The sequence below is a fragment of the Aureobasidium melanogenum genome (assembly GCF_000721775.1).
Source record: "Aureobasidium melanogenum CBS 110374 unplaced genomic scaffold scaffold_11, whole genome shotgun sequence".
Taxonomy (NCBI): Eukaryota; Fungi; Ascomycota; class Dothideomycetes; order Dothideales; family Saccotheciaceae; genus Aureobasidium; species Aureobasidium melanogenum.
Window position 1 is genome coordinate 345,221 of NW_024470063.1, and position 21,376 is coordinate 366,596.

At 49.9% G+C, this 21,376-nt stretch overlaps 9 protein-coding genes across 9 annotated transcripts; 5 read left to right on the forward strand and 4 right to left on the reverse strand.

Moving 5' to 3' along the window:
• Positions 1–160: 160 nt before the first annotated feature.
• M437DRAFT_49681 (uncharacterized protein) lies at positions 161–2,161 on the reverse strand (the record flags this gene model as incomplete). The annotated part of the gene is made up of 2 exons (XM_041021873.1): positions 161–1,956; positions 2,026–2,161. 2 exons carry the CDS (start codon positions 2,159–2,161, stop codon positions 161–163), a joined length of 1,932 nt encoding a protein of 643 aa, XP_040879491.1.
• A 650-nt stretch (positions 2,162–2,811) lies between these two features.
• On the forward strand, positions 2,812–4,709 carry M437DRAFT_84809 (MFS general substrate transporter; the record flags this gene model as incomplete). Its single annotated transcript, XM_041028172.1, has 6 exons — positions 2,812–2,955; positions 3,011–3,110; positions 3,200–3,516; positions 3,566–3,877; positions 3,926–4,343; positions 4,393–4,709. The coding sequence occupies 6 exons, from the start codon at positions 2,812–2,814 to the stop codon at positions 4,707–4,709; spliced, it is 1,608 nt and encodes a 535-aa protein (XP_040879492.1).
• Positions 4,710–5,204: 495 nt separating this feature from the next.
• On the forward strand, positions 5,205–7,153 carry M437DRAFT_75627 (ankyrin repeat protein; the record flags this gene model as incomplete). The annotated part of the gene is made up of 3 exons (XM_041026458.1): positions 5,205–5,565; positions 5,622–6,243; positions 6,274–7,153. 3 exons carry the CDS (start codon positions 5,205–5,207, stop codon positions 7,151–7,153), a joined length of 1,863 nt encoding a protein of 620 aa, XP_040879493.1.
• Positions 7,154–8,359: 1,206 nt separating this feature from the next.
• On the forward strand, positions 8,360–8,632 carry M437DRAFT_35401 (uncharacterized protein; the record flags this gene model as incomplete). The annotated part of the gene is made up of 1 exon (XM_041019307.1): positions 8,360–8,632. A coding segment is annotated over one exon (273 nt), but the record flags the coding sequence as incomplete, so codon positions are not given.
• A 660-nt stretch (positions 8,633–9,292) lies between these two features.
• Positions 9,293–9,670, forward strand: M437DRAFT_32835 (ankyrin; the record flags this gene model as incomplete). The annotated part of the gene is made up of 1 exon (XM_041019239.1): positions 9,293–9,670. A coding segment is annotated over one exon (378 nt), but the record flags the coding sequence as incomplete, so codon positions are not given.
• A 198-nt stretch (positions 9,671–9,868) lies between these two features.
• Positions 9,869–10,988, reverse strand: M437DRAFT_35143 (uncharacterized protein; the record flags this gene model as incomplete). The annotated part of the gene is made up of 2 exons (XM_041019300.1): positions 9,869–10,723; positions 10,776–10,988. Coding segments are annotated over 2 exons (1,068 nt in total), but the record flags the coding sequence as incomplete, so codon positions are not given.
• Positions 10,989–12,585: 1,597 nt separating this feature from the next.
• M437DRAFT_35371 (uncharacterized protein) lies at positions 12,586–13,743 on the forward strand (the record flags this gene model as incomplete). Its single annotated transcript, XM_041019306.1, has 2 exons — positions 12,586–13,179; positions 13,240–13,743. Coding segments are annotated over 2 exons (1,098 nt in total), but the record flags the coding sequence as incomplete, so codon positions are not given.
• Positions 13,744–14,366: 623 nt separating this feature from the next.
• M437DRAFT_84813 (uncharacterized protein) lies at positions 14,367–15,898 on the reverse strand (the record flags this gene model as incomplete). The annotated part of the gene is made up of 2 exons (XM_041028173.1): positions 14,367–15,686; positions 15,743–15,898. 2 exons carry the CDS (start codon positions 15,896–15,898, stop codon positions 14,367–14,369), a joined length of 1,476 nt encoding a protein of 491 aa, XP_040879498.1.
• Positions 15,899–17,389: 1,491 nt separating this feature from the next.
• M437DRAFT_49567 (uncharacterized protein) lies at positions 17,390–20,707 on the reverse strand (the record flags this gene model as incomplete). Its single annotated transcript, XM_041021853.1, has 2 exons — positions 17,390–19,345; positions 19,652–20,707. 2 exons carry the CDS (start codon positions 20,705–20,707, stop codon positions 17,390–17,392), a joined length of 3,012 nt encoding a protein of 1,003 aa, XP_040879499.1.
• Positions 20,708–21,376: the final 669 nt, after the last annotated feature.

Genomic DNA, 21,376 nt, shown 5'->3' on the forward strand with positions numbered 1-21,376 from the left:
CATATCATCGCCACTTGTTCAGGTCCATTGGACAGGAGGTTTTGGCGCATGCAAAAGGAGTCTGCGGCTCCATTATGTACTAATAGCACATAGATCTATATTCACGATGTCATGCCTGTATCTCTACCCGCGCTCACTCGTATTCGTAGTTGAAAACGCTTCAACTGGTGTTGATCGTGTCAAATGCAACGTCCCCACTGCCTTGCATCAAACTCTCAAAGAATGCCGTGTCCATTCCTAACACCGACCAATCGTCAAAGGTAATGTCCGATAGTATCTGGTCAGGTTGCATGACGAAGCCCTGATGCGTTTGCAATGGCTCCGAAGTTACATGCTGGCTCGCAACATCTGCAGGAGTAAAATTGTTGGAGCTCGGCGTGTCGACGCGGATCGATCCTATCCCACCAATACTGATGCCCTCTGGAAGACTTTGATTCTGCTCTGATCTTGATGGAGTGACGGTGGCGACTCCTCCTCTAGATAACTTGATGCCACCAAAGAAAGGTGCTCGGGTAATGACAAAATCGCGGTCTTCGCCATCATTTGCATTGCTCTGATCTTGTTTCCGAGCAGCACTTTCTTCAATAACTAGCAGGTCTTTGAGCAATGAAGCGCATCTGACTGCGAGTTGGTCCTCTGGAAGTTCGGAAATGAAAGTCATGCATTCTAGAGCTCGCTGTACCATTGCTCGATCACCCAATCGTTGATGTGCTAACACATTGCCCGTAGTTGTGTCGCAGTGACTGGTAGCATGTGCTAGCATCAATGTCATCCCTGCAATCAACGCCATGAAATCATTCATTCGACAACAAGCCGTGACGAGATTGAAACTGCGCAAAGCGATTTGTCGTGTCAGAATCTCGCGGCTGGCGTTTACGCAGGCCATTTTGGAGTACATCCTCTGCGTGGAGTGGCTTGGACATAGCATATGAGGCATATGCAGCTGGATCACCAAAGTATAGTAGGAGCTGTGATCGAAAACACGTCTGATCTCATCAAAAGCGTGTGATGAGTCTTGCGTAAGACCTGAGAACTCTGTCGGTCGCCAGAATGTTGGTGATAGATTGGTGGAGATTCTGAGGAGTTCGTCATCTATACTCTTAGTGATCTCGAGAGCTTGCTGTGGCAATTCAATCTGATTTCGCTCGAGAATCTTGCCGGCGACATTTCCTAGGTCAGTGAGCAGACCACAATCGTTGGTGGCATCGTTTGTAGCATCCTGTCGTGTCAAGACTATATTGTCTGTGCTTGTAGGCAGTCCAGATAGCAAAGAGACAACACGCTCCATATACACAATACTAGTCCAGATGGTTTCGGGGTCAACGACATTACGATCATCAATAACCTTGTACCGATAATGACCACGACGGTGCAAGCCCAATAGTTGCGCAGCCATAACAGCTCTCCGCATCGTAATCCAAGCTTTTCGTATATCACCAGAATCCGTATGGTAAAAGGCTTCAAGAATGATGCTCTCTAAACACTCTAAAGACCCCAACAGTGAGTCATTAGTAGTAACCAGTTTAATAGCCGCACCAGCAAGCTCTTCCATAATCTGATGGTGATGTTTACTCAAACCATGTATCCGTTCTGTAGGAGAGATATACCGCAATGCTGTTGCAAACAGTAACATTTGCTTTGCCAATAGCACTGGATCGGATTCTGGAGACAGAAGGTTTGGTTTAACGATGTATGTCTCTGCATTTCTGTGGAGTGTTGAGAGAGGGGCTTTGTAGTCGAATTGATAGCATGTTGATGAGATGCCGCTGACTCTTTCTTGAAGGGTCTCAATGTCTGTTTGAGGAGGGAAGGAACGAAGGAGGTCTTGTGTTATTGTTGAATTTCTTTGCAATTCTGTGGGTGGAATTTGGTTCGAGATTGGACTTAATGGCCTTAGTAAGGCCTGCGTAGGCGTGGCCGACTGCGCATCCCGATTATCATCGGTTTCTGTCACAACTTGTTGATGCAATCCCTCGGTGTATCTTCTATTCTGACGAGTATTGATTGGGGAGTCTGTCGATTGACTGGTGCATGTCGAGTCTCGGCGTTGGCATGTGATGCATCTGGCGTTGGTGGGTGATGCGAACACACATTTCACCTTCCTTCGTCTGCACTCCCAGCAGCTGTGCGTCCCTTTCCTGACCTTGTTTTGCTTCGGCATGTCAAGTGATCTTGAAGAAGATCTCCGCCCGAAGACAATTCGCTACAGCAAAACGAATATTGGTCTTCTTGGTCATCGCTTACAGGTTCGTCCGAATACACGTTCGTCCGAACTGCACTCGGACAAATTTCCTTGGCGCAGGGTATCGTTGCGAGCGTGTCGTTGTCAACGCGCAATCATTGATTGGAATCATCATCTCCTCGCGGACGAATTCTCTTCATGCAAAGATATGTCATTCTGCGAGTATAGCTGTATAGGCATACAACCGTGTTTATATGTGAGTCTCGCTACAGGAATCTATTGTGCCATCAGACCCAGTAGACGCTGCCTTGTCCTCGGAAGACATTCTTGCAGCTCATGTACCATTTCACGGGAGCGAAGCTCTTTGGACGGACGAAAATGGAGCTCAATCACTCAAACGGACGAAAGAACTCGGCCACTTCTATAAAGCCGGACATGTAAGTACTCGGTCGTATATGTGCAGTCGGTAGGTTGTGTTCGTCCGCGGCCGATTCTTTCCGTATAAGTATTGGGGATCGTGTCACTTGTTTATCTGACTCCCTTGCCCATACACCGATTCAAGGAATCACGACACACAAGCCAAAAGAGACTGTAACGATCTCGCTACAGCACTAAGATCAAGGGTCAATATGTCCGAGTCGAAAGACGACCCAGTTGAGGTTGTCAAGCCTGAAGAAGACACATCTGTTCTTGACGAATACCTGCATGGCTCTCGCTTGATACTACTGACAGTATCGCTTTTACTGGGCATGTTCCTGGTTGCTCTTGATAACGTTCGTCTACCCTAGCTCTTGCGGTCAAGAAAGACAATTGACATGATCTCGCTAGACTATCATTGGCACTGCAATCCCCAAAATCACAGATGAGTTTCATGATCTGAACAAAGTCTCATGGTATGGCTCTGCGTACTTTATGACCTTTGGTGGTAGTAAGTTTATCTGATCATATCTTCATTTCATGACTGACCAAGACAGAGTACGACATGTAGGAGTCGAGGCGCTCTACTTATGGTTCTAGGCTTTCAATCAACATGGGGCAAGGTCTTCAAATACTTCCCTCTCAAGCTCTGGTTTCTTATTTCTTTGTTGATCTTCGAAGTTGGCAGTCTGATTTGTGGAGTGGCACAAGACCCGACCACTCTGATTGTAGGCCGAGCAATTGCAGGTCTCGGTGGATCTGGCGTTGCGGTTGGCGTGTTCACAATGCTCGGCTTTGCTGCTCCGCCTGAGAAGCGTCCACAGCTCTTGGGATTCACCGGAGCGGCCTACGGCATCGCTGCTGTCTTGGGCCCACTTATAGGTGGTGCATTTACCGACAAGGTGACTTGGCATTGGGTAAGTTGACGAGATCCTGGCTACTGCTTAGGTACTTACAATATCGCAGTGCTTCTATATCAATCTTCCGGTTGGAGGACTAGCAGCTATCATCATTTTTCTATTCTTCAAGCCACCAAAGAGCGCCAAACCTGCGCAGGCGTCGTTCAAGGAAAAGATGCTACAGATGGACTTCGTCGGTGCCACTTTCATGATCGGCTTGATCATCTCTTTCATACTCGCATTGCAATATGGTGGACAAACACACTCATGGGATAGCAGCCAGGTCATTGGACTATTGGTCGGTTTTGTTGCCCTCACTGCAGTCTTCGTGCTTTGGGAGATGTTCCAAAAAGAGCGTGCCATGATCGTTCCGCGCCTGGTATGTGACCCCAAGTACAACACTTCGACTGAGCTGACGGAATCGCAGTTCATGGAACGCCACGTCTGGGTTGGCTCCGTCTTCATGTTCTTCTTCGGGGGTGGCTATTTCGTGCTCTTGTATTACCTTCCGATCTATTTCCAGAGTATTCATGAAGCCAGTCCTATCGGATCTGGTGTCAGGATGCTCGCCTTGATCCTCCCATTGACTCTCACCGCCATCATCCAAGGCTTTGCACTGTCGAAGATTGGTATCGTGCCTGCATTCTGGATCTTTGGCGGTGCATTGGCGACCATTGGCTCTGGACTTTTGTACTCCATGGATGCCAACACTTCTACTGGCAAATGGATCGGCTACCAAATCTTGATCGGTTTGGCCACTGGCACGACTTTCCAGGTCGCTATCGCGAATGCACAAGTTCACGCTAGGCCAGAAGACTTGTCACAAGTCAGTGCCATCATCAATTGTAAGTCGACATCTAGCAAAACATCTTCGTAGTCTAATGGTTGTCACAGTCTTCGTCACCATTGGCGGTGCCTTCTTCATTTCCGCTGTACAATGCGCATTCAACAACCAAGTCATCAGACAACTCGTAAAGGACCTTCCTGGCATCGATCCAAGGATTGTTCTTGGAATTGGCGCGACGCAGATTCGTCAAGATTTCACGGCATCACAAGTACCTATTGTTCTTGATGCTTACATGGTTGGGCTGAAAGCTGTATTTGCCATTACGACAGCGGCGTATGGTGTCTCAACCATCGTAGGCTTCTTTGGTAGCTGGAAGAGACTTAATGAGGAGGAGATCAAAAAGGCTGCTGGTGGTGCAGTGTGAGGAACAATTCTTGAATCTCTTTTTCTTGGTGGAAGTCGCGACTGTGCAAAAGAGGAGAGGGGTCGTGTAGATCTTCAAGCCACCTTGTGGAGTCGGTGAAGCTGCGCTGTTCGTGGATCGCTCTCTCCCTGGCGTGGGGTGAAGTGCAAGTGGTTGTTTCTGTTTTCCTGAACGTTGGTTCCAAGCTCGCATTGCGCGTATTCACATCCTGTCTGTCTGAATCCATCCGCACCTCGACAATTGGCTTGAGGCCACAACAGCGAGCTTTTGACTTCAATCATTCTGATTGGCGGCTAGCGATATGCAGGCTATTTTCGACACCCGTCCTGGTGGGGACCAGCTTGCATGAGGCTCGAGAGATAGGTGCCTCACGCATCGCCTGGCCATCCCGCTCGACTTAATTCTCCTCATGCGTCAACACCCCTGGAGTTTGTCGGAATACTGTCTCGTAACTGTCCTGGATACCTAGTCGTCTTGTTCGTTTCATTCTGAAAGATGAGCAATCTTGAGCCCCGGCGCGAGCAGTACACTGTAGGATGGGTGTGTGCCCTGCCGACCGAAACGACAGCCGCGCAGGCAATGTTGGACGAAACTTATCCTGCCCTACCATCGACGAATGCTCACAATTCAAACGTCTACATTTTTGGGAGTGTATGCAATCATAAGGTTGTTATCGCGACCCTCCCAAGTGATTCCTATGGTACGACTTCCGCTGCTACCACGGCAAACGAAATGCTGCGCGACTTTCCTGGTATTCGGTTTGGTCTACTTGTGGGCATTGGCGGCGGCATCCCTAGTGAAGAGAACGACATCAGACTTGGGGATGTCGTCGTTAGCAAACCTCAAGGCACTATTGGTACGTCAGCGCTGAAGTCGTTCATCTCTTTGTTGGACATTAACTGACACGTGCAGGTGGTGTCGTACAATTTGACCTTGGTAAAGAGACCAATGAAGGTTTCGAGAGGACCGGGACACTTAACAGGCCACCCGACGTTTTGCTCAAAGCGATTGCATTACTTGAATCTAGGCATGCCCTACGTCGCTCGATAGACGTGCCCAGATACATATCAGAGGCCTACGAAAAATTTCCCGACTACGAAGCCGAACATCCAGGCCCTGATCAAGATCGTTTGTTTGAGGCAGCATACGACCACGTTCCTATGCAAGCCTCAACCTGTAAGCGGTGTGGCCTCGATCAGCTTGTTAACCGCAAGGTCCGAAAAAGTCAGAACCCCGTCATACACTATGGTCTTATTGGCTCCGGTAACCAAGTTATCAAAAACAGTCGCAAGAGAGATCTGCTTGGAGAGCAAGATATATTGTGTGTTGAGATGGAGGCTGCAGGCCTTATGAATAATTTCCCATGTCTTGTTATTCGAGGGATCTGTGATTACAGCGATTCCCACAAAAACAAACAATGGCAGCCATATGCCGCGTTGGCGGCTGCAGCATACGCGAAAGAGTTGCTCAGCACAATTCCGGTTCTTGAAGTTGAAGCAGCCCCTGCAGCTCTTGAAATGCTCCAGAAAAGTTAGTTCAATATCATACCGTTTCCAATTCCTAGTAACAAGTCTAAAGGCCTCGATGAGATCAAGGAAAGCATAGAGGAGATCGCCGAACAAAACGAAGAGTCCCGTCAAGAAACAAATCATGATAGGATACGGAATTGGCTTTCTCCTGCAGATCCTTGGAACAATTACAATCGAGCACTTGAAACACGTCACTCGGATTCAGGTGCATGGTTTTTGCAAAGTCAGCAGTATTTCCAATGGAAGTCTTCCATAGGGACATCCCTATGGTTGCATGGGCTGGCAGGCTGTGGTAAGACGGTCCTCACCTCTTCCATCATCAAGAACCTGGAGCGAGAGATCAACTCAGATCCTCTTGCTTCATCTGCACCGATCTTGTTATACTTCTTCTTCGATTTTAGCGACATGAAGAAGCAGACTTTGAGAGATCTGGCATTTTCGCTCGTCTACCAACTGCACCGTCAGGATGGGAGCTTGCAGGAGCCTCTAGACTCGCTGCGAAAAGCCTGTGACAACGGGTACAGAGAACCGACGACACAGCAATTACTAGAGGTCTTCTTGAACGCCATAGAGATCACGGATCGTAAATTGTATCTAATACTCGACGCTCTCGACGAGTCCAGTGTTCCGAGGCAGGATCTGCTTGACTGGATCAAGAGCATTGCAGAGCTTGCCTCCCCGAAAGTTCATCTGCTTGTTACTAGCCGCAAAGAATCTGATATCGCATCGATCTTTGGTCGTGGCAACTTGATGGGTCAGGTTGTCCCTGTTGAAACAGACATCATCAATGAAGACATACGAGCATATATAGGACACAGATTGCGAACAAGCGGTGAATTCGGGAGATGGAAAGACCGAGACGATGTCCAGCAGATGATCCAGGAATCGCTTATGAGCATGTCTGACGGGATGTAAGTGAAACTAATTTCTCTGGCAAGCCAAAACTTACAGTGCAGGTTTCAATGGACTGCATGTCAACTTGACGCACTTTCCAAATGCACAAACCAACTGGCGCTCGAAAAGGCTCTCGATGCATTACCGCCAACACTAAATGCCACGTATTCACGCATGCTGCGGTCAATTCCGAACGAGCAGAAAGATGACGTAGTAAGGTTGCTCCAATTGCTCGTGTATTCGGACAAGCCACTCAGTTTAAAGGAGGCGGTGGACGCCATAGCGATAAACCTTGAAGCAGAGCCTTTCTTCGACCCAAAATATCGTACGCCAATACCCTCGGAAATCATCGCATCTTGCTCTAGTTTGGTGACGATAGAAAGCCGCAAAAACTACGGACAGGTGCTTCAACTTGCACATTTTTCTGTCCAGCAATACCTCAAATCTGAAAAAGTTGATCCGGGCTGGAAAGATTGCCCGTCAGAGACCCAAGCTAAAACAAGCAACGCTAAGCTGTGCCTTGCTTATTGCTTCGGACTAGGTCGGTATGGTATCGAAGACGATGGTCTAGACTATGATGATGAATACCTAGAGCAGAGGCCCTTCACAAACACGGCAGCAAGACAATGGACGCATTATGCTGCGCAAGTCGAGGCACAAGATGACCGACTGCTCGCAATGATAAAAGATTTCCTTCTATCAGACAAACGTAAGAGAGCTCGTCTCAATTGGCTTCGTCTGAGGGACACCGAAGACCACTTGGTTCCAAATCGGGACTGGTACACAAAATGGTTGCGCGAAAGCCCAGAGAAGCTAGTCCCGTTAACGATTGCCTCAGCTTGCGGTTTGTATCACTTCGTCAAATCACTACTGCTCTGCAACACCAATCCTAATGAACATTGCTCAGTGTGGGGATCTGCGCTATATGCAGCCTCATATGGAGGGCATGGAGATATCGTCCGGCTCTTACTAGATCATGGGGCTAGACCTAACATAAGAACTGGGCGGACGGAGTTGAGCGCTGCGATCTCCTTCCCCAACCCGGCACAACGATTCGAGATCTTCCAAGCATTGTTACAATATGTTGTTGATGTTAATATTTGTGATGGCCTTGTTGGGCTCCCGCTCGTTCAAGCGACAGTACGTGGAGACGAAAAAATCATCGACACGCTTCTTGAAAGAGGCGCTCATGTTGACGCCATCGATAACCAACGAAAGAACGCCCTGCGAGTAGCCGCTGCCTATGGAGACAATAAAATCGTCCTCAAGCTTCTAGATTACAAAGCTGATGTCAACTCAGTTGGCAATCCCATCGGCAGTGCTCTCAGTTCTGCATGCTATTGGGGTCACGAAGAGGTTGTCCGAACGCTTCTCAACAAGGGTGCCAATATGTGCCAAATATCTGATCCCCGGCGACTCTCAAACGATGGATACGAGACTGCTCTGGACGCTGCTTGCCATCATGGGCATGAAGCAATCCTTCGTTTGCTTCTTCAACATGCAGCTAAAATCTCATTGGCCCTCGACGAAGATTTGCTCAACAGATGTTTCACTTTTGCTTGCAATGCTGGACATGACAAGATTGTCAAACTTCTGATACACAAAGTCGATTTGAATGCTCATGATAGCAGGTTCGGTAGTCCTTTGCTCACAGCCTCCAAACACGGTCATGAGGAAATCATGCGACTGCTTCTGAATCACGGTGCTGACGTCAATCAAGTTTGGCAGTACAGAGATGGAGACGGACTCCCTGGTGTTAGTGCTCTGTATCTAGCATGCACCCGGAGACACAATGAAACCGTAAGAATACTTCTCGATCATGGCGCCAATGTCAACGCTCAAGGTGGAGATTTTGACACAGTCCTCATCTCGGCATGTTATGGGGGCCATGAGCAACTTGTCAACTTGCTTCTTACACAAGGAGCAGACATCAATCAAGTCAGCGAACGATATGGGACCGCTCTCATTACAGCATGTCTGCAAAGTCAAGAGTCCGTTGTGAGAATATTGCTTGCTCGTGGCGCCGATCTCAACCAAGCAGAGGTTTTCTCTCAAAGCCCTTACGAGACGTCAGTGTACAGAACACCGCTTCTTCACATCATAGCAGCGGCTACTCTGTCCGGCGCTAGATTCCCGGACCGCGAAGCTGCGTGGCTGCGGATCTTGAAGATACTGATAGCTGCTGGAGCTGATCTGAATAAAGCAGACGTCCAAGGTCAGACACCGCTTCATTATGCAGCAGTATCTGGAAGCTCAGAGTTGACAAAAGCCTTGATCGAAGGAGGCGCTTTGCTTGATGAAATCGACGAAGACGGACAAACTCCTCTTATCAAGACCGCAAGTTGTCACGCCAAGGGAAGCATGGTAGTTCTATTGAACGCTGAAGCAAAGACTGATCTACAGGACTTTGATGGCAGAACTGCGCTCCATTACGCAGCCGATCATGGCTGGCTTGAAGTCTGTGTTATGCTGGTCGAAGCCGGTGCGAATCCCAATACCTTGGATAGACAAGGTCATACGCCCTTACAACTAGCCGAGCAAGAAGATCACACCGAGGTTGTCACATTCTTCCTTCAGAACAAGGAGCAGGTATGATGGAATATTCTGGCCCGTCTCTCCTAAAGCATCCGAATAGTTACCCTCGTTTCTGAAACATTTGATGACGGAAAAACATAGTGTGAAGAAAGAGAATCAATAAATGCAATCTATAGTCTATATTTTCATGGTGTATCACATTTAGACCTTCCTCAACTCAACGTCCTCCTCTGACTCTCTAGCTTCCATCTCATCCAGCTTCTCGTAGATGCCTCTGCCATCGGCCTTCTCGGCACGTTGCTTGACTCTGTCTTTGCCCCATGCATACACTGCACTACCACCCAAGATGCAGACCATGGCCCAGACTCTTCCAATGGTAACAGCTTCGCGGAGAATCAGCACAGCAAGAGCGCTTTGAGCAACACCACGCGCGGCTGTGACGATCATGTGTGTTGTTGGGCTGGTGACAGAGATCTGCAGGAAGGTTGCTAGAGTCAAGAGGAAACTTGCAGCACCTGTGGCGGTAGCGGTGTACAAGAAAGCGTGGAGTTGACCAGAGGCCTCAGCAGCAGCGACAGCATTGGCGACATCGAGGTCCACCGCGCTGTTGTAGAGGCCGGAGAAGACCGTGTACTCGCCAGAGATGATGAAGAGAGGGAAGTAGCAGACTAGAGCCATGCAGTTTGTCATCCATACCATTTGCCACATTCCCTCGTCGCCTTTTGTGAGGAAGCGCTTGACTACCACGCTTTCAACAGCAGTGGTGAAGCTGGACCCGACGCCCAACAGGAGCCCCTTGATGCTCGTGAGCATAGCGCCCAAGTCTGTGATCATTCCAGTGGCGAAGCCCATCATGATCATGCCGCATCCGAACAGAGAAAGCGGTGGGTTGTATGGTGGAGGGTGAAGGAAGAAATGGGATAGGAGCAAGGTGAATGGCAAAAGTAAGCCCCTTGCGATCTGGTATAGAGAAGCATCGACACTAGCCAGGCAGAAGGTCTTTGCAAGGATTCCGATCAGACGTGCGAGCATCAAAGGTATCAATCCCTTCCAAGCCTATTTTTTGTCAGCGAACTTTTGTTGAACATGTGAAGGGGTTTGCACTTACAGAAAGAGGACGACGGAACTTGATCCATCCGAGTGGTTTTCCAACGAGGGTCAGAAGCACGACTTGTACGAATGTTTGCAGTGCAAGCAGAGAAACAGGTGCCTCTATGCCATTAAGTGCGGACTTGGAGATCAAGGTCACCGAGACAGCGCAGCTTGAATGGAACAGCACTGTTAAGGCAACTTTTGTTCGTGATGGTGATGATGATGATGATGATGATTCCGACATGTTTGCGATTGATGGATTTACTCGACAGGCTTGTGAGAGGCTGAGGGGGACTTTCTCTTTTACTTACCAAGACTCAGTCCCACCCGTGCCACCCAGCTCCGATGTTCATTTCTCCTTTATCAATGCACGTACTGACAGACGAGTCGATCAAGAAGGAACCGGTAGACTAAGCTCGCGAGGGTCACGTTCAACCGAGTTGTACACAACGAAGGATGGCCTCGCGGCGTATGCATGCAATGGTAACCGAGACTATGATTGGCACAATATCGTTGAGTGGCTCTCACTATGTATCAGTACACCTCAGGAGACTAAAGGCGTTCGACTTCCAAGCAAAACTAGAGAACGCCGTTGATTTGATGTGGCCAAAATCCGACTTGGCAGGCACCGACTGACCCAGGCTCCAAGATTAGAAGATGGGTTTTGCTTTGTTCTGCGCCTACGCGGGAGAATTACTACTGCAACAGGCATCTCCCTTGTTCATGCGGCATAACAACGTTAGAAATAGAATCAAATGCAGCCACGCGAAATCGGCTCTTGGGTAAGTGTAAACCCCTAAAGCGGGTCGTGGTGTGTTGCAATACATGCAAGCGTTTTGTAGATCGATTCGAGCGATAGTTGATCCACGGGTCCTCTGACTCAGATCATATCAATAGACTGGTGGCGATGATGAATGGCGATAGGCCTTGCGATTCTTGGGAGAGATTTTAGTCTGCACAATAACTCTTTTGAGAACATTCGTAATCTTGTATCAATTGATTTATGATCGCCTCAAACCATACCGAAAGGCACTTGAACAGGGCAGAATCGGGCAGGAGCAGCAAGGTGCAGTAGCGGAGGGACGTCTATAAGCCTTGGATCGGGCTTGGCACCGGAAAGGGCCTGAACTGACTCTTTTTCTGCCGCAGCCACCCCGTTTGAGAGATCTTCCACCGCCGTCATCTTACTCTGTTACTACCTACTTTGTATTCTACCGCATAATTTCGCCTTGAAACTCCAGCCAATTCATGTCATGTTATCTGGCTTGCGGCCGCATCGGCCCCAATTTGACAGCAGAAATATCTTTTCCGAGATGCCAAGGTCTCCTATCCCTGTCAAAGTGGATCGTCGGCAATGAAAAAAGGCGCCATGTGCCTGCATCAACGGCCATCCACACTACCGTTTCTTGGCTCATCAGTATCCGCTATCTATGATATCCAGATTGTCGGACAGCAAACGTCTTCACTCGGCATCGTGCCTGTTTTAGCTGCATGGTGTTGTAGAGATTACCCTTGGCTTAGGGGACGGTGAGTCGAAAAGGAGCGCCATGAATAGTAAAAGGCCGTGATCTGGTAAGGTAAGTCAGATATCCATCTTGACTTGATACTCATCATTCATCGAACCAAAAATGCCTGTCCCTAGTCGATGCGCGTTCATCGCCATAGTTGTGGCCGTGTTCCTCTGCTTGATTGCTCTCTTTCAGACTGGCACAGTATCAACCCCTTCATCATTACATCTTGATGATGTGACAGACTTTGTGTCGTCTCCATTCTCGTCATCCAAAGAAGAAGCCCAGAGAAATACCACACAACAGACGCCGTCAGCATCGACCTCGGCTTCAGCAGTGCCTTCAGCAACAGTTCCGGCAGCTGTCTCGAACTTACCGATCTCATACGACAAAACCACACCTCCATCAACGGGCTGCGAAGCTGTGGTGAATGCTGCCCAACAAAAACTGATCTCGGAGTACCAGCAACTCCTCAAAGGCATTCGCTATGTCAACGTCTGGGGCTACCTCGAAACTGAGAACAAGGGCGATGCCGCTATCTGGTCGGCACAGCAGATCCTCTTGAGCATGATGGGTATTGAGACTATGGAAGCTTGCCGCTTCATGGACAAAGGCTGCAACATGACCAAGTTCACTCAAGCACTCGATGACCACAAGCCTAACTCTGCCATCATCATGGCTGGCGGTGGCAACTTCAACGACTACTACTGGGAGGATCAACCATCAAGAATCGCAATGATCGAGCACTTCACCCAGGTCCCCATTCGTGCCTTCCCTCAGAGCATCCACATGACCCACAACGACCGCATCAACCGCACGAAGGAAGCTTTCCTGACACACCCCAACTTGCAGCTCGCCGCACGCGATGCACCTAGCTACAAGTGGCTGGCAGACACCTTCGAGGGCGAGAAGGTTGCCGCTCCACATACCGACCTCGCTGTCGCTGACGGCATTGGCAAAGGCGAAGTCAAGACTGTGCTCACCCCTGATATCGCATTCATGTGGGGTAGCCGTCCGGACTTCCGTACCAACACACCCAAGGAGTACGACATCCTGATCCTCGCACGCGACGATATGGAGATCTCCGAGGGTGACTCTAGATCCATTCCCTTCGGCAAGGGCAATCTCGATCTCGGTGGCAGCATTGGTAATGTCAGCTACTGGAAAGTAGACTGGAAGTTCACACCCACCCCTGACATCGATGGCGAACACCGCGAGATGGGAAAGAACCAGCGCGCCTGGGCAAAAGCAACAGAAGGCTTCAGAATGCTCGGAGCTGCAAACTTTGTCATCACTGACCGTTTGCATGGACACATCTTGAGCACTTTGATTGGTACACCACATGTGGTTATGGACTCAAAGTTGGGCAAGAACATCAATTACCACGACACATGGACGAAAGACTGCGCTTGCACAAGAGTAGCGGAAGATATTGACGAGGCGCAAGACTTTGCAAAGATGTTCTTCGAGAAGGAGAAAGCTGAAGGAAGATGGAATGGTGAACTCGTCCATGGCGCAGAGTCAGCGGACGTTGTTGCATAGTAGTTCTTCCATATACCCTTTTTAATACTTTCTCTACCTTTCATGCCAATTCACATTTCATTATCCTGCCTTGAGAAACAGTGCTTCAAGAGATGTTTCCCCTATCAGTTTCTGCAAGTGTTTGCCTAATTTCCTTACAGGAGTACAGAATCGATTCTTGAATCGATCGCTATTTCCAACCGAAGAAGTCCTGATCCTTCAAGCCACCCGGCTTTACCACAAGTACTTGGTCGCGTGCCTTCTCAGAATCCGTTTTCGCCAAGACATTTGGTGGCTTGTCTGAGTTCACTCCTTCCGCTCCTCAAACTATGAACCCCTGCCCGTTTCTATGTTTGTGTCTACTTGTACAAGTATCTTCTTGGCCAATCCTTCTGTCTCAGGAGTGGTGGGACTTCGAAACGAGCTATTATTAGTTGTGGACCAACTCTGCACTACACTCGGCGTCGAGGCAATTGAGATGCACATACGGAGGCGCTTTTGTGGGAGAAAACAGAAACAAGGAAGTGAGAAGAAATTGGTCTATACAGCAGAAAATCTAGAAACACAACAAGAGACTTCTAATCGTCTTCTTGCTCAGAGCCAGCGCTACAATACATGTTTACAATGCCTTCTTCTAACCACTCGCCTACTCTCCTGATGTTGCCTTGAATGATTTTTTGAGCATTCTGCTTTGCGTGCTTGCTCTTCTCTGCTCTTTCCTCTGCAGTTGCATTCAACATCCTGCCTACAACATCAAACTCGTTCTCGCCTTCTTCTTGCAACCACACTGAGTCTTCTTCCACATAAGCGTAAGAATCAAGAAGACGTCGATCAGCAACCAGCGGAGTACCTGCAATCAACGCTGCAGGCACCGACGAGGAAGCCTTGCGGTCGAAATAATCTGGCGAAGCAAACCCAGGCAAAATAGCAGAAACCTTGGAAAGCAAGGCATAAAAGTCGATATAACCAAGTCCTTGATCGAAAAAGACATGGCTAGCCACGTTTTCAGGGACCTTGGGTCTGTTTCCCTGACCCAACAGATGCATAGAAACGTTTCTGTCGCCCTCGGCTGCAGCCAAAAAGTTTCCAAGGCGCTCAAAGATGTGTTTGTAGTCTCTGCGGTGAGGATCGTAGTCGCCTTGCATGGCGAAACTTAGGTCGTGGTTTGCTTGTTCTGTTGCTGTGATGTTGGGTGCGGCTACAGGGAATATAGGCACGAAAACGCGGATGGGAGGGGAAGGTGGGTTGGCCCAAGGATCGTCTTCGTTGGAGTCCCAAGCAGCGATGGTGTTGGAAAGGAAGGTGGCTGTGTGTGGTGATAGCGTCCAGAACTCAACCATGTTGGCCTCGACCCATGGTCTGATATCGGACTTGCGCTGTTCTTCGGCCCATTGCTCGGCATGGTGGACGATGCAGATCAAGCGAGTTGCGCCTTGAGCACGCAATGCTGCTAAACGTTTGGGTAGCCCATCACGGATTGCGATCTCGCAGGTTGTAAGGACCAAAACGTCGGGAATGGTGGTGTGTTTGCCAGTTCCCATAAACTCATCAGGGTGAATCGGGCCCGTGTAGTTCAAGTCAAATGCCTTGATGATCTTTTCGCTGCCGAAGCGAGGGTATGATTGGTAGAATGTGAGGTTTACGTTTGGTTGCGAGGCAAGGGAGTGAACGAGAGCAGCATCGACTTCGTCGTGTGCGACTACGTGCTCGAGGATGGCGACTTGAATGGTCTCGGGAACATTGTCGCAAGATTCAGATGCAGCTTCTGTCTTTTCGTCTCCTGGTCTTTTTGTCCAGACTCCAGACTCGATTGCTGCATCCGTTGAATCGAGAGTAGGCTTCCACCATTTGTCGAGTTGCTCTTGTCTCAGCGACGTGGTTGTAGCATCGGGAGAAAACTGGAAAGCATCAGTACATTGTGCGATGAAGCCTCAGCAGTTGAGAGGTAACTTACAGCAAAGAACGCAAAGATCATCAGCACAGAGATTATCGAGCCAGCGATAATTCTTTGCTTCATCCGCGAGCCTCTCGTCCGTAAGGCATCGAAAGCGTCTCCCAGCGACTCGAGTTGATAGTACTTGGGCTCATCATTATAGCTCATTCTCTCCATGACGCCAGTCTTGACAGACAAAAACCCCATAACGCGCTTCTTTCCTTTAGCCCTCGCTCTTTTGTCGCAATATGTACTCTGGTCTTTAAAGCATCCGCAGCATGGATCGCAATCGCATGTACCAGAATGCAGAGTATAAAAATAGAAGAAAAGAACGTGAGGTAAAAAGCCAAGAGCGAAGAGAAACAGAATACGAAATGACGGTACAAGCTCACCTTTTGGGAGGATGCTCCTTATCATCTATAGTGGTGAAGCGGCGGGCCGCTGCTCGTATAATTGCCTTCCTACTACAGTACATTAGAGGCGGTCTCACCAGCACCGCCGCCAACGACCAACACAACAAAGCATCCCACTGTCTGCCAACTGCGGGCCGTAACCCTTTAGCCCGCAGAGTCCCACCATCATCAGCGGCTTGTTAGGACATGCGCTCAAACGTGCGGCTGATCTTTTAACGAGGATGGACATCACACGCGAGCAACAATCCCTCGAAGGAGCCGTGAGCGCAGAAAAGCCACCAAACATACGGCAAATGAGCGCCGCAAAAAGACGTTGGCGGGCTTGTCTTGTTGCGCTGGAACTTGGCACAACAGACAAAGGAGAACAGAGCAAAAGCTGGCTAAACTCCTTAGAAATTGACAGGGGGGGTTTTACCGCTAACCGCTGTCAGCCAGTCCGAAGCTTAAATCTGCGCTATCAGGCCCATGCGAGATCGTCCTTTATCACAACGTCCGGGGTGGATCATCTATTCCCTATTATTGCCTATGACTCGCACTACTTTAGAACTGTATAAACGTTCATATTAGGGAGCGACAGAGTCTTACTGTCATCTACTCGCCAATTTCGCGCAACGCTCTTGCAATTGCCACTATAGGAGGCAAAATGCGATGTTCTGAATCTCCGATCGAAGGAGCCGTGAGCGTTGAAAGCAGGCAGGAAACCAAGCAACCAAGCCCTTGTCACAGCCTGCTCGCCAAATGGCGGAATGTGGCGGTCACGAGGCAGATTATCAGCCGCCTTGCTTGCTCGCTGCAGCATGAACCGAATTCATGAACGTCTCGTATCTTTTTCTAACTCTAGGTTACGGCTTACAAGTGCCCGAAGGAGAATTTTATACTCAAAAAGTCATGCAACGATAGATACGAGCTCAAATCGTGTCAAGATGAAGTGATATTTTGCTCTGTAGCACGTGGAAGAGATCAAGGCAGCAAACCTTCTGTAAAGAGCCGCTTCGGCAATATGCATATGCAGCAGCATCACGAGCTGCAAAACGTTGCGCGTCACTTTGTCACTTCGTCACGATCAAGGAGGGCATGGTCAACAACAAAGGCGAGTAGCGATACAGAAGACAGGAATAAGAGGCAATGCGTGAGTGTTGTGATACCACTAGTTCCCATATGCATAAAACCGGTCAATATTTGTGTCTGCTTTTCTTTGATAAACGTCTTGTTTTCTACCATGTTTGTCCATTCGCTATGCTGTTCTCTTACATGCTCATGCAGCCGCCATATCGTAAAGTTTGCACAAGAGTTTCAAGGCCACTTTATCTGCGTCTGGAGACAGCAGAGCGCCGAGAACCGTCTCGCGCTGGGGAGCCGGGTTACACCTTGCTATCCAGCTCGGCGTAGGCTTGTCATACTCATCAAACTCATCTCGGTCTTCCTCATCATCGTCACCATGGACGCCATTCCCTCGTGACTCATCGTCTTCAGAAGTGGATCTTGCCTTTTCTGAAGCAGGCAACCCGGCCTTCTCTACCAACCGTGCCAACATGCCAAGCCCACGATGCGTTATGAGGCCATAACTCTGCATGTCTGGGTCCATAGGTGGCATGTGCGGATGTCCCGGTTGTTGTCTGTGGGCTTGTGCAGAGCGATCAACCGAGAGCACAAAGGCCATACGCAACAGACTTCCGGGCCAACGATCATCAGAGCCAAGCCATGCACGAGCGAGATTCTTCTCCTCGGTCCCGTCATAAGAGTGCGCTGCTGGGACCATTGATGCTAGGATATCAGCGGCTAACATGCCCTGCGTGAGTAGAGCCTTTCTAGCTTCTACCATCTTGAGTTCAACCGTAGTGGAGAACACTCGTTTCGAACGCTCCGGTAAGACAGATATGCTCAGAGCAAAGGCGGAGGTAAGCAGGTCTGCTGGTGGAACAGACTCGGATGGGTTGAGTGTTTGTGATGAGGTGAAAATGCTGCGGTACAACGACCGATTAGGTTCTTGGCGAGCCAAAAGTTTTGCAAGACAGTCGACTGCAAGTGGAAGGTGTCGTTGCGCCAAAGGTATGTAAGGGCTGAATAGTAACGGAGAATCGGATGAAAGTGTGGGCGCTGGCTGAGGAGCAAATGCCAAAATAAACTGAAGGATATGAAGAGCATCATCGCGACTCGGCAACTCCAGGACACCAGTGATGTTAGAGAGGAATGTGATGATGTCTTTGTAGAAATCTGCGACGTTCCTCGAGGTGCGAAGGAAAGTATTGCGAGTGCCCAGCAAGCGAATTGCGTTCGAGACAAAATTAACAACAGAATTGGAAGATAGAAGGCGGTGGTTTGCTTCGTTGAAGGAAAGGTTCCGCAGCAACGTCGTGACGGCAATGAGGCGATCAGCAGCGCGATCGAGCTCATACTCCTGGGTGCCAACGGCAGGAATGTCCTGCAGAGACTCGTTCTCGATGCGACATAGTTTGACAAGATCTTCGTAGGATGGCAAGTCAAGGCCGTCTGACACTTCGGCAGCACCATCCGCAAGGATGTCAAGCTGAGCTTCGGCGCAGTCGACCAGTACGTCTGTCAAGTCCTCGCACTTGTCAAGATCCAGGTTGATGCGCGGTTCTATCGAGATCAACGTCAAATGATCCAAGGCGTGACGAGTTTCAGCATGAATACCAGACTGAAGACTCAAGGTAAGAGCACGGATGTCAATCAGTCCCATCTCATCGACCATAGGCACATCAGGAACCAGACGAGCAATCTCGCTGCCAAGCTTGGCCAACGGGATAATGTCGTATCCACCATAGTAATCCAAAGAACGCCTGTGCGGCTCGTACTCTGTTTCCTGGCCTGTGACGTGTTTGAGCTCGGCAGTGCTAGCTTCGCGCTTGATGCTCGGAGTACCGCCTGTTTCTGATGGAGCTTTGATTGCTGGCGAAGCAGAAACTCGAGCTTGCTCTTGGTCTGGTGGCGGTACAGAGTCAAGCTTGCCAACACTTGATGTACGACGGAACTCGTTCAAGGCTGGGTGTTGCATGGCAGCCTGTGGGGTAGCCATTCCATTGACAGGCGTGGGAGTAGGGCGCTGCATTGGCGTGCTTTGAGGGTTCATCATAGGTACAGGAGTCGAGTGCTGCTGCTGCTGTTGCTGTTGTTGCTGAAGGGCTTGTTGTTGCAGCTGCTGCTGCTGCTGCTGCTGTTGTTGTTGTTGCTGAGCTTGCATTTGCTGCTGCTGCAACTGTAACTGCTGTTGCTGTTGCTGAGCTTGTTGAGCCTGTTGTGCTTGCTGTTGTTGAGCCTGTTGCTGCTGCTGCTGCTGCTGCTGCTGCTGTTGTTGCTGAGCTTGCTGCATCTGTTGCGCTTGTTGCTGTTGAGCTTTTTGCTGCATCTGCATCATGGTCTGCTGCTGAGCAGAAAGCTGATCGTTGGGACGACCAGGAGATCCTTGGGCGGCATTTGGGGCACCCAGTCCAGCTAATTGACGGGCTTGTAACGAAGCTGCCTGCTGGCGTTGCTGCATTCTTGCTTGCATGAACACGCGTTCGTATTGACCGAGATTACTCTCGAACAGCTGCTGCAGTTCTGCTGGGGCAGTAGGATATTGTTGGAGGTTGAAGCCAACCTTCTGCGCGATTGTGGTCCATCCATTAAATTGGGTCACACGCGTAGAGCCACCATGTTGCAGGACAATGACCCAAATAATGTACAAAGGTAATGGTCGTCCGCAAATTTGGGGCTGAGGGTTGAAAGGTCTGTTGTTTTGTTGACAGAATTGCTGCAACGATCGCATCCACTGTTCTTGCTTTTGCTGATTTGACTGTGATGACTGCCCCGGAGTTGCCATACCATTGGCGCTTCCAACACTAGCATTGGCCGCAGCAGCTGCAGGGTTGAAGCCAGCAGCGGTTTGAGCAGCGTTGGCGCGCACCTGAGCCATACTATTGGCTTGCAGACGCTGTTGCTGTTGTTGCAGGCGTTGCTGGTAGAGCTTCTGCTGATACTGCTGCTGCATCTGTGGCACAGAAGTGATGCCTTGAGACATGTTCATGGCTTGTGATGAAGAAGGATTGAAGTTTGCGCCGAACGACTGCTGCTGCGGAGTGAAGGCGCCAGGTTGCATCATGTTGTTGGAAGCGGTCGATGGCGCGGGAGACATGGTCTGTGCGAAGGTAGCAGGTGAAGCTGTCGACATACGTTGTGGTGGCTGCTGCGGCGGACGGAACTGCTGAGGTTGCATGGTTGGTGACGGAGTAGCATTTGATGACGCTGAAGGGTTCTGTTGCAGATGTTGATAGGGGGTGGGTGGAGCTTGGAAGGGCTGTTGCTGCTGTTGCTGTGAATTGAATGCGCCAAAGGGAGCACCGGCCTGCATCGGAGTTTGCGATCGCGACATGTCTAGTGACTGTGAAGGGGCGTGCGGCGATTGATGCATCTGGTCTTCCGAGGGACGCGGACGTTTTGAGGGAACAACCGAGTTGACGTTGAAGGTCTGTTGCGGGTTGCCAAAGGCCTGCTGGGGGTTGATGCTGCCATTCTGGGCGAACGAGTTGAGGTCGATGTTCGAGGGATTGGGGTTCGCATAGAGCGACGACATGGATGGATTCATGTAGACGCCATTGGTCTGACCGGGCCACGGCGCGCTCATGGTCGAAGCTGGTTACAGCATGGGGCACACGCCCTGTATATCGAGGTTAGCTACTGGTTCGGGATGCCGACTTGTGACGCGTCCGTACGCGACCAAGCATATATGGGGAGCGACGGGTGTTGGACGGCAACGCGACAGTGCTATGGCCAAGCCATTGGTAGGAAAGCTTGGATGTGAAGCGACAGTCGCGTCTGGATGGGCGCGGTGGAGATGTCGGTGTCGGAGGGCGTGGGTGTGGGTGTGTGACGGTGGTCGGGCGGGAGATGAGGTGGTGTCCTGGTCTTCAGACCGAGGTAGGCCATGGGGGACACTGGACCTGGCGCAAATGGACCGAGCAGAGGTAGAATAAACAAACGTACCTAATGCAAAACAAAAAAGTCGGTCTGTCGAGTCGTTGGACACGCGCGTATTGATGCCTCGGAGTGCCTGCTGTCTGGAAAGAACCACCCGTGCCAGAGCGTCGCGCTTGCCTTCTCCTCATTTTCGGCCAACATGACAAAAGTAACGTGACCCTCCACAGGGCTGTGCTTGTGCTTCTTGTGCTTGTGCTTGTGCAGATGCTTATCCACCTCCCGTCGACGAACGTCGATTTTCTGCATCTTCCCAAAAATCAGAGTC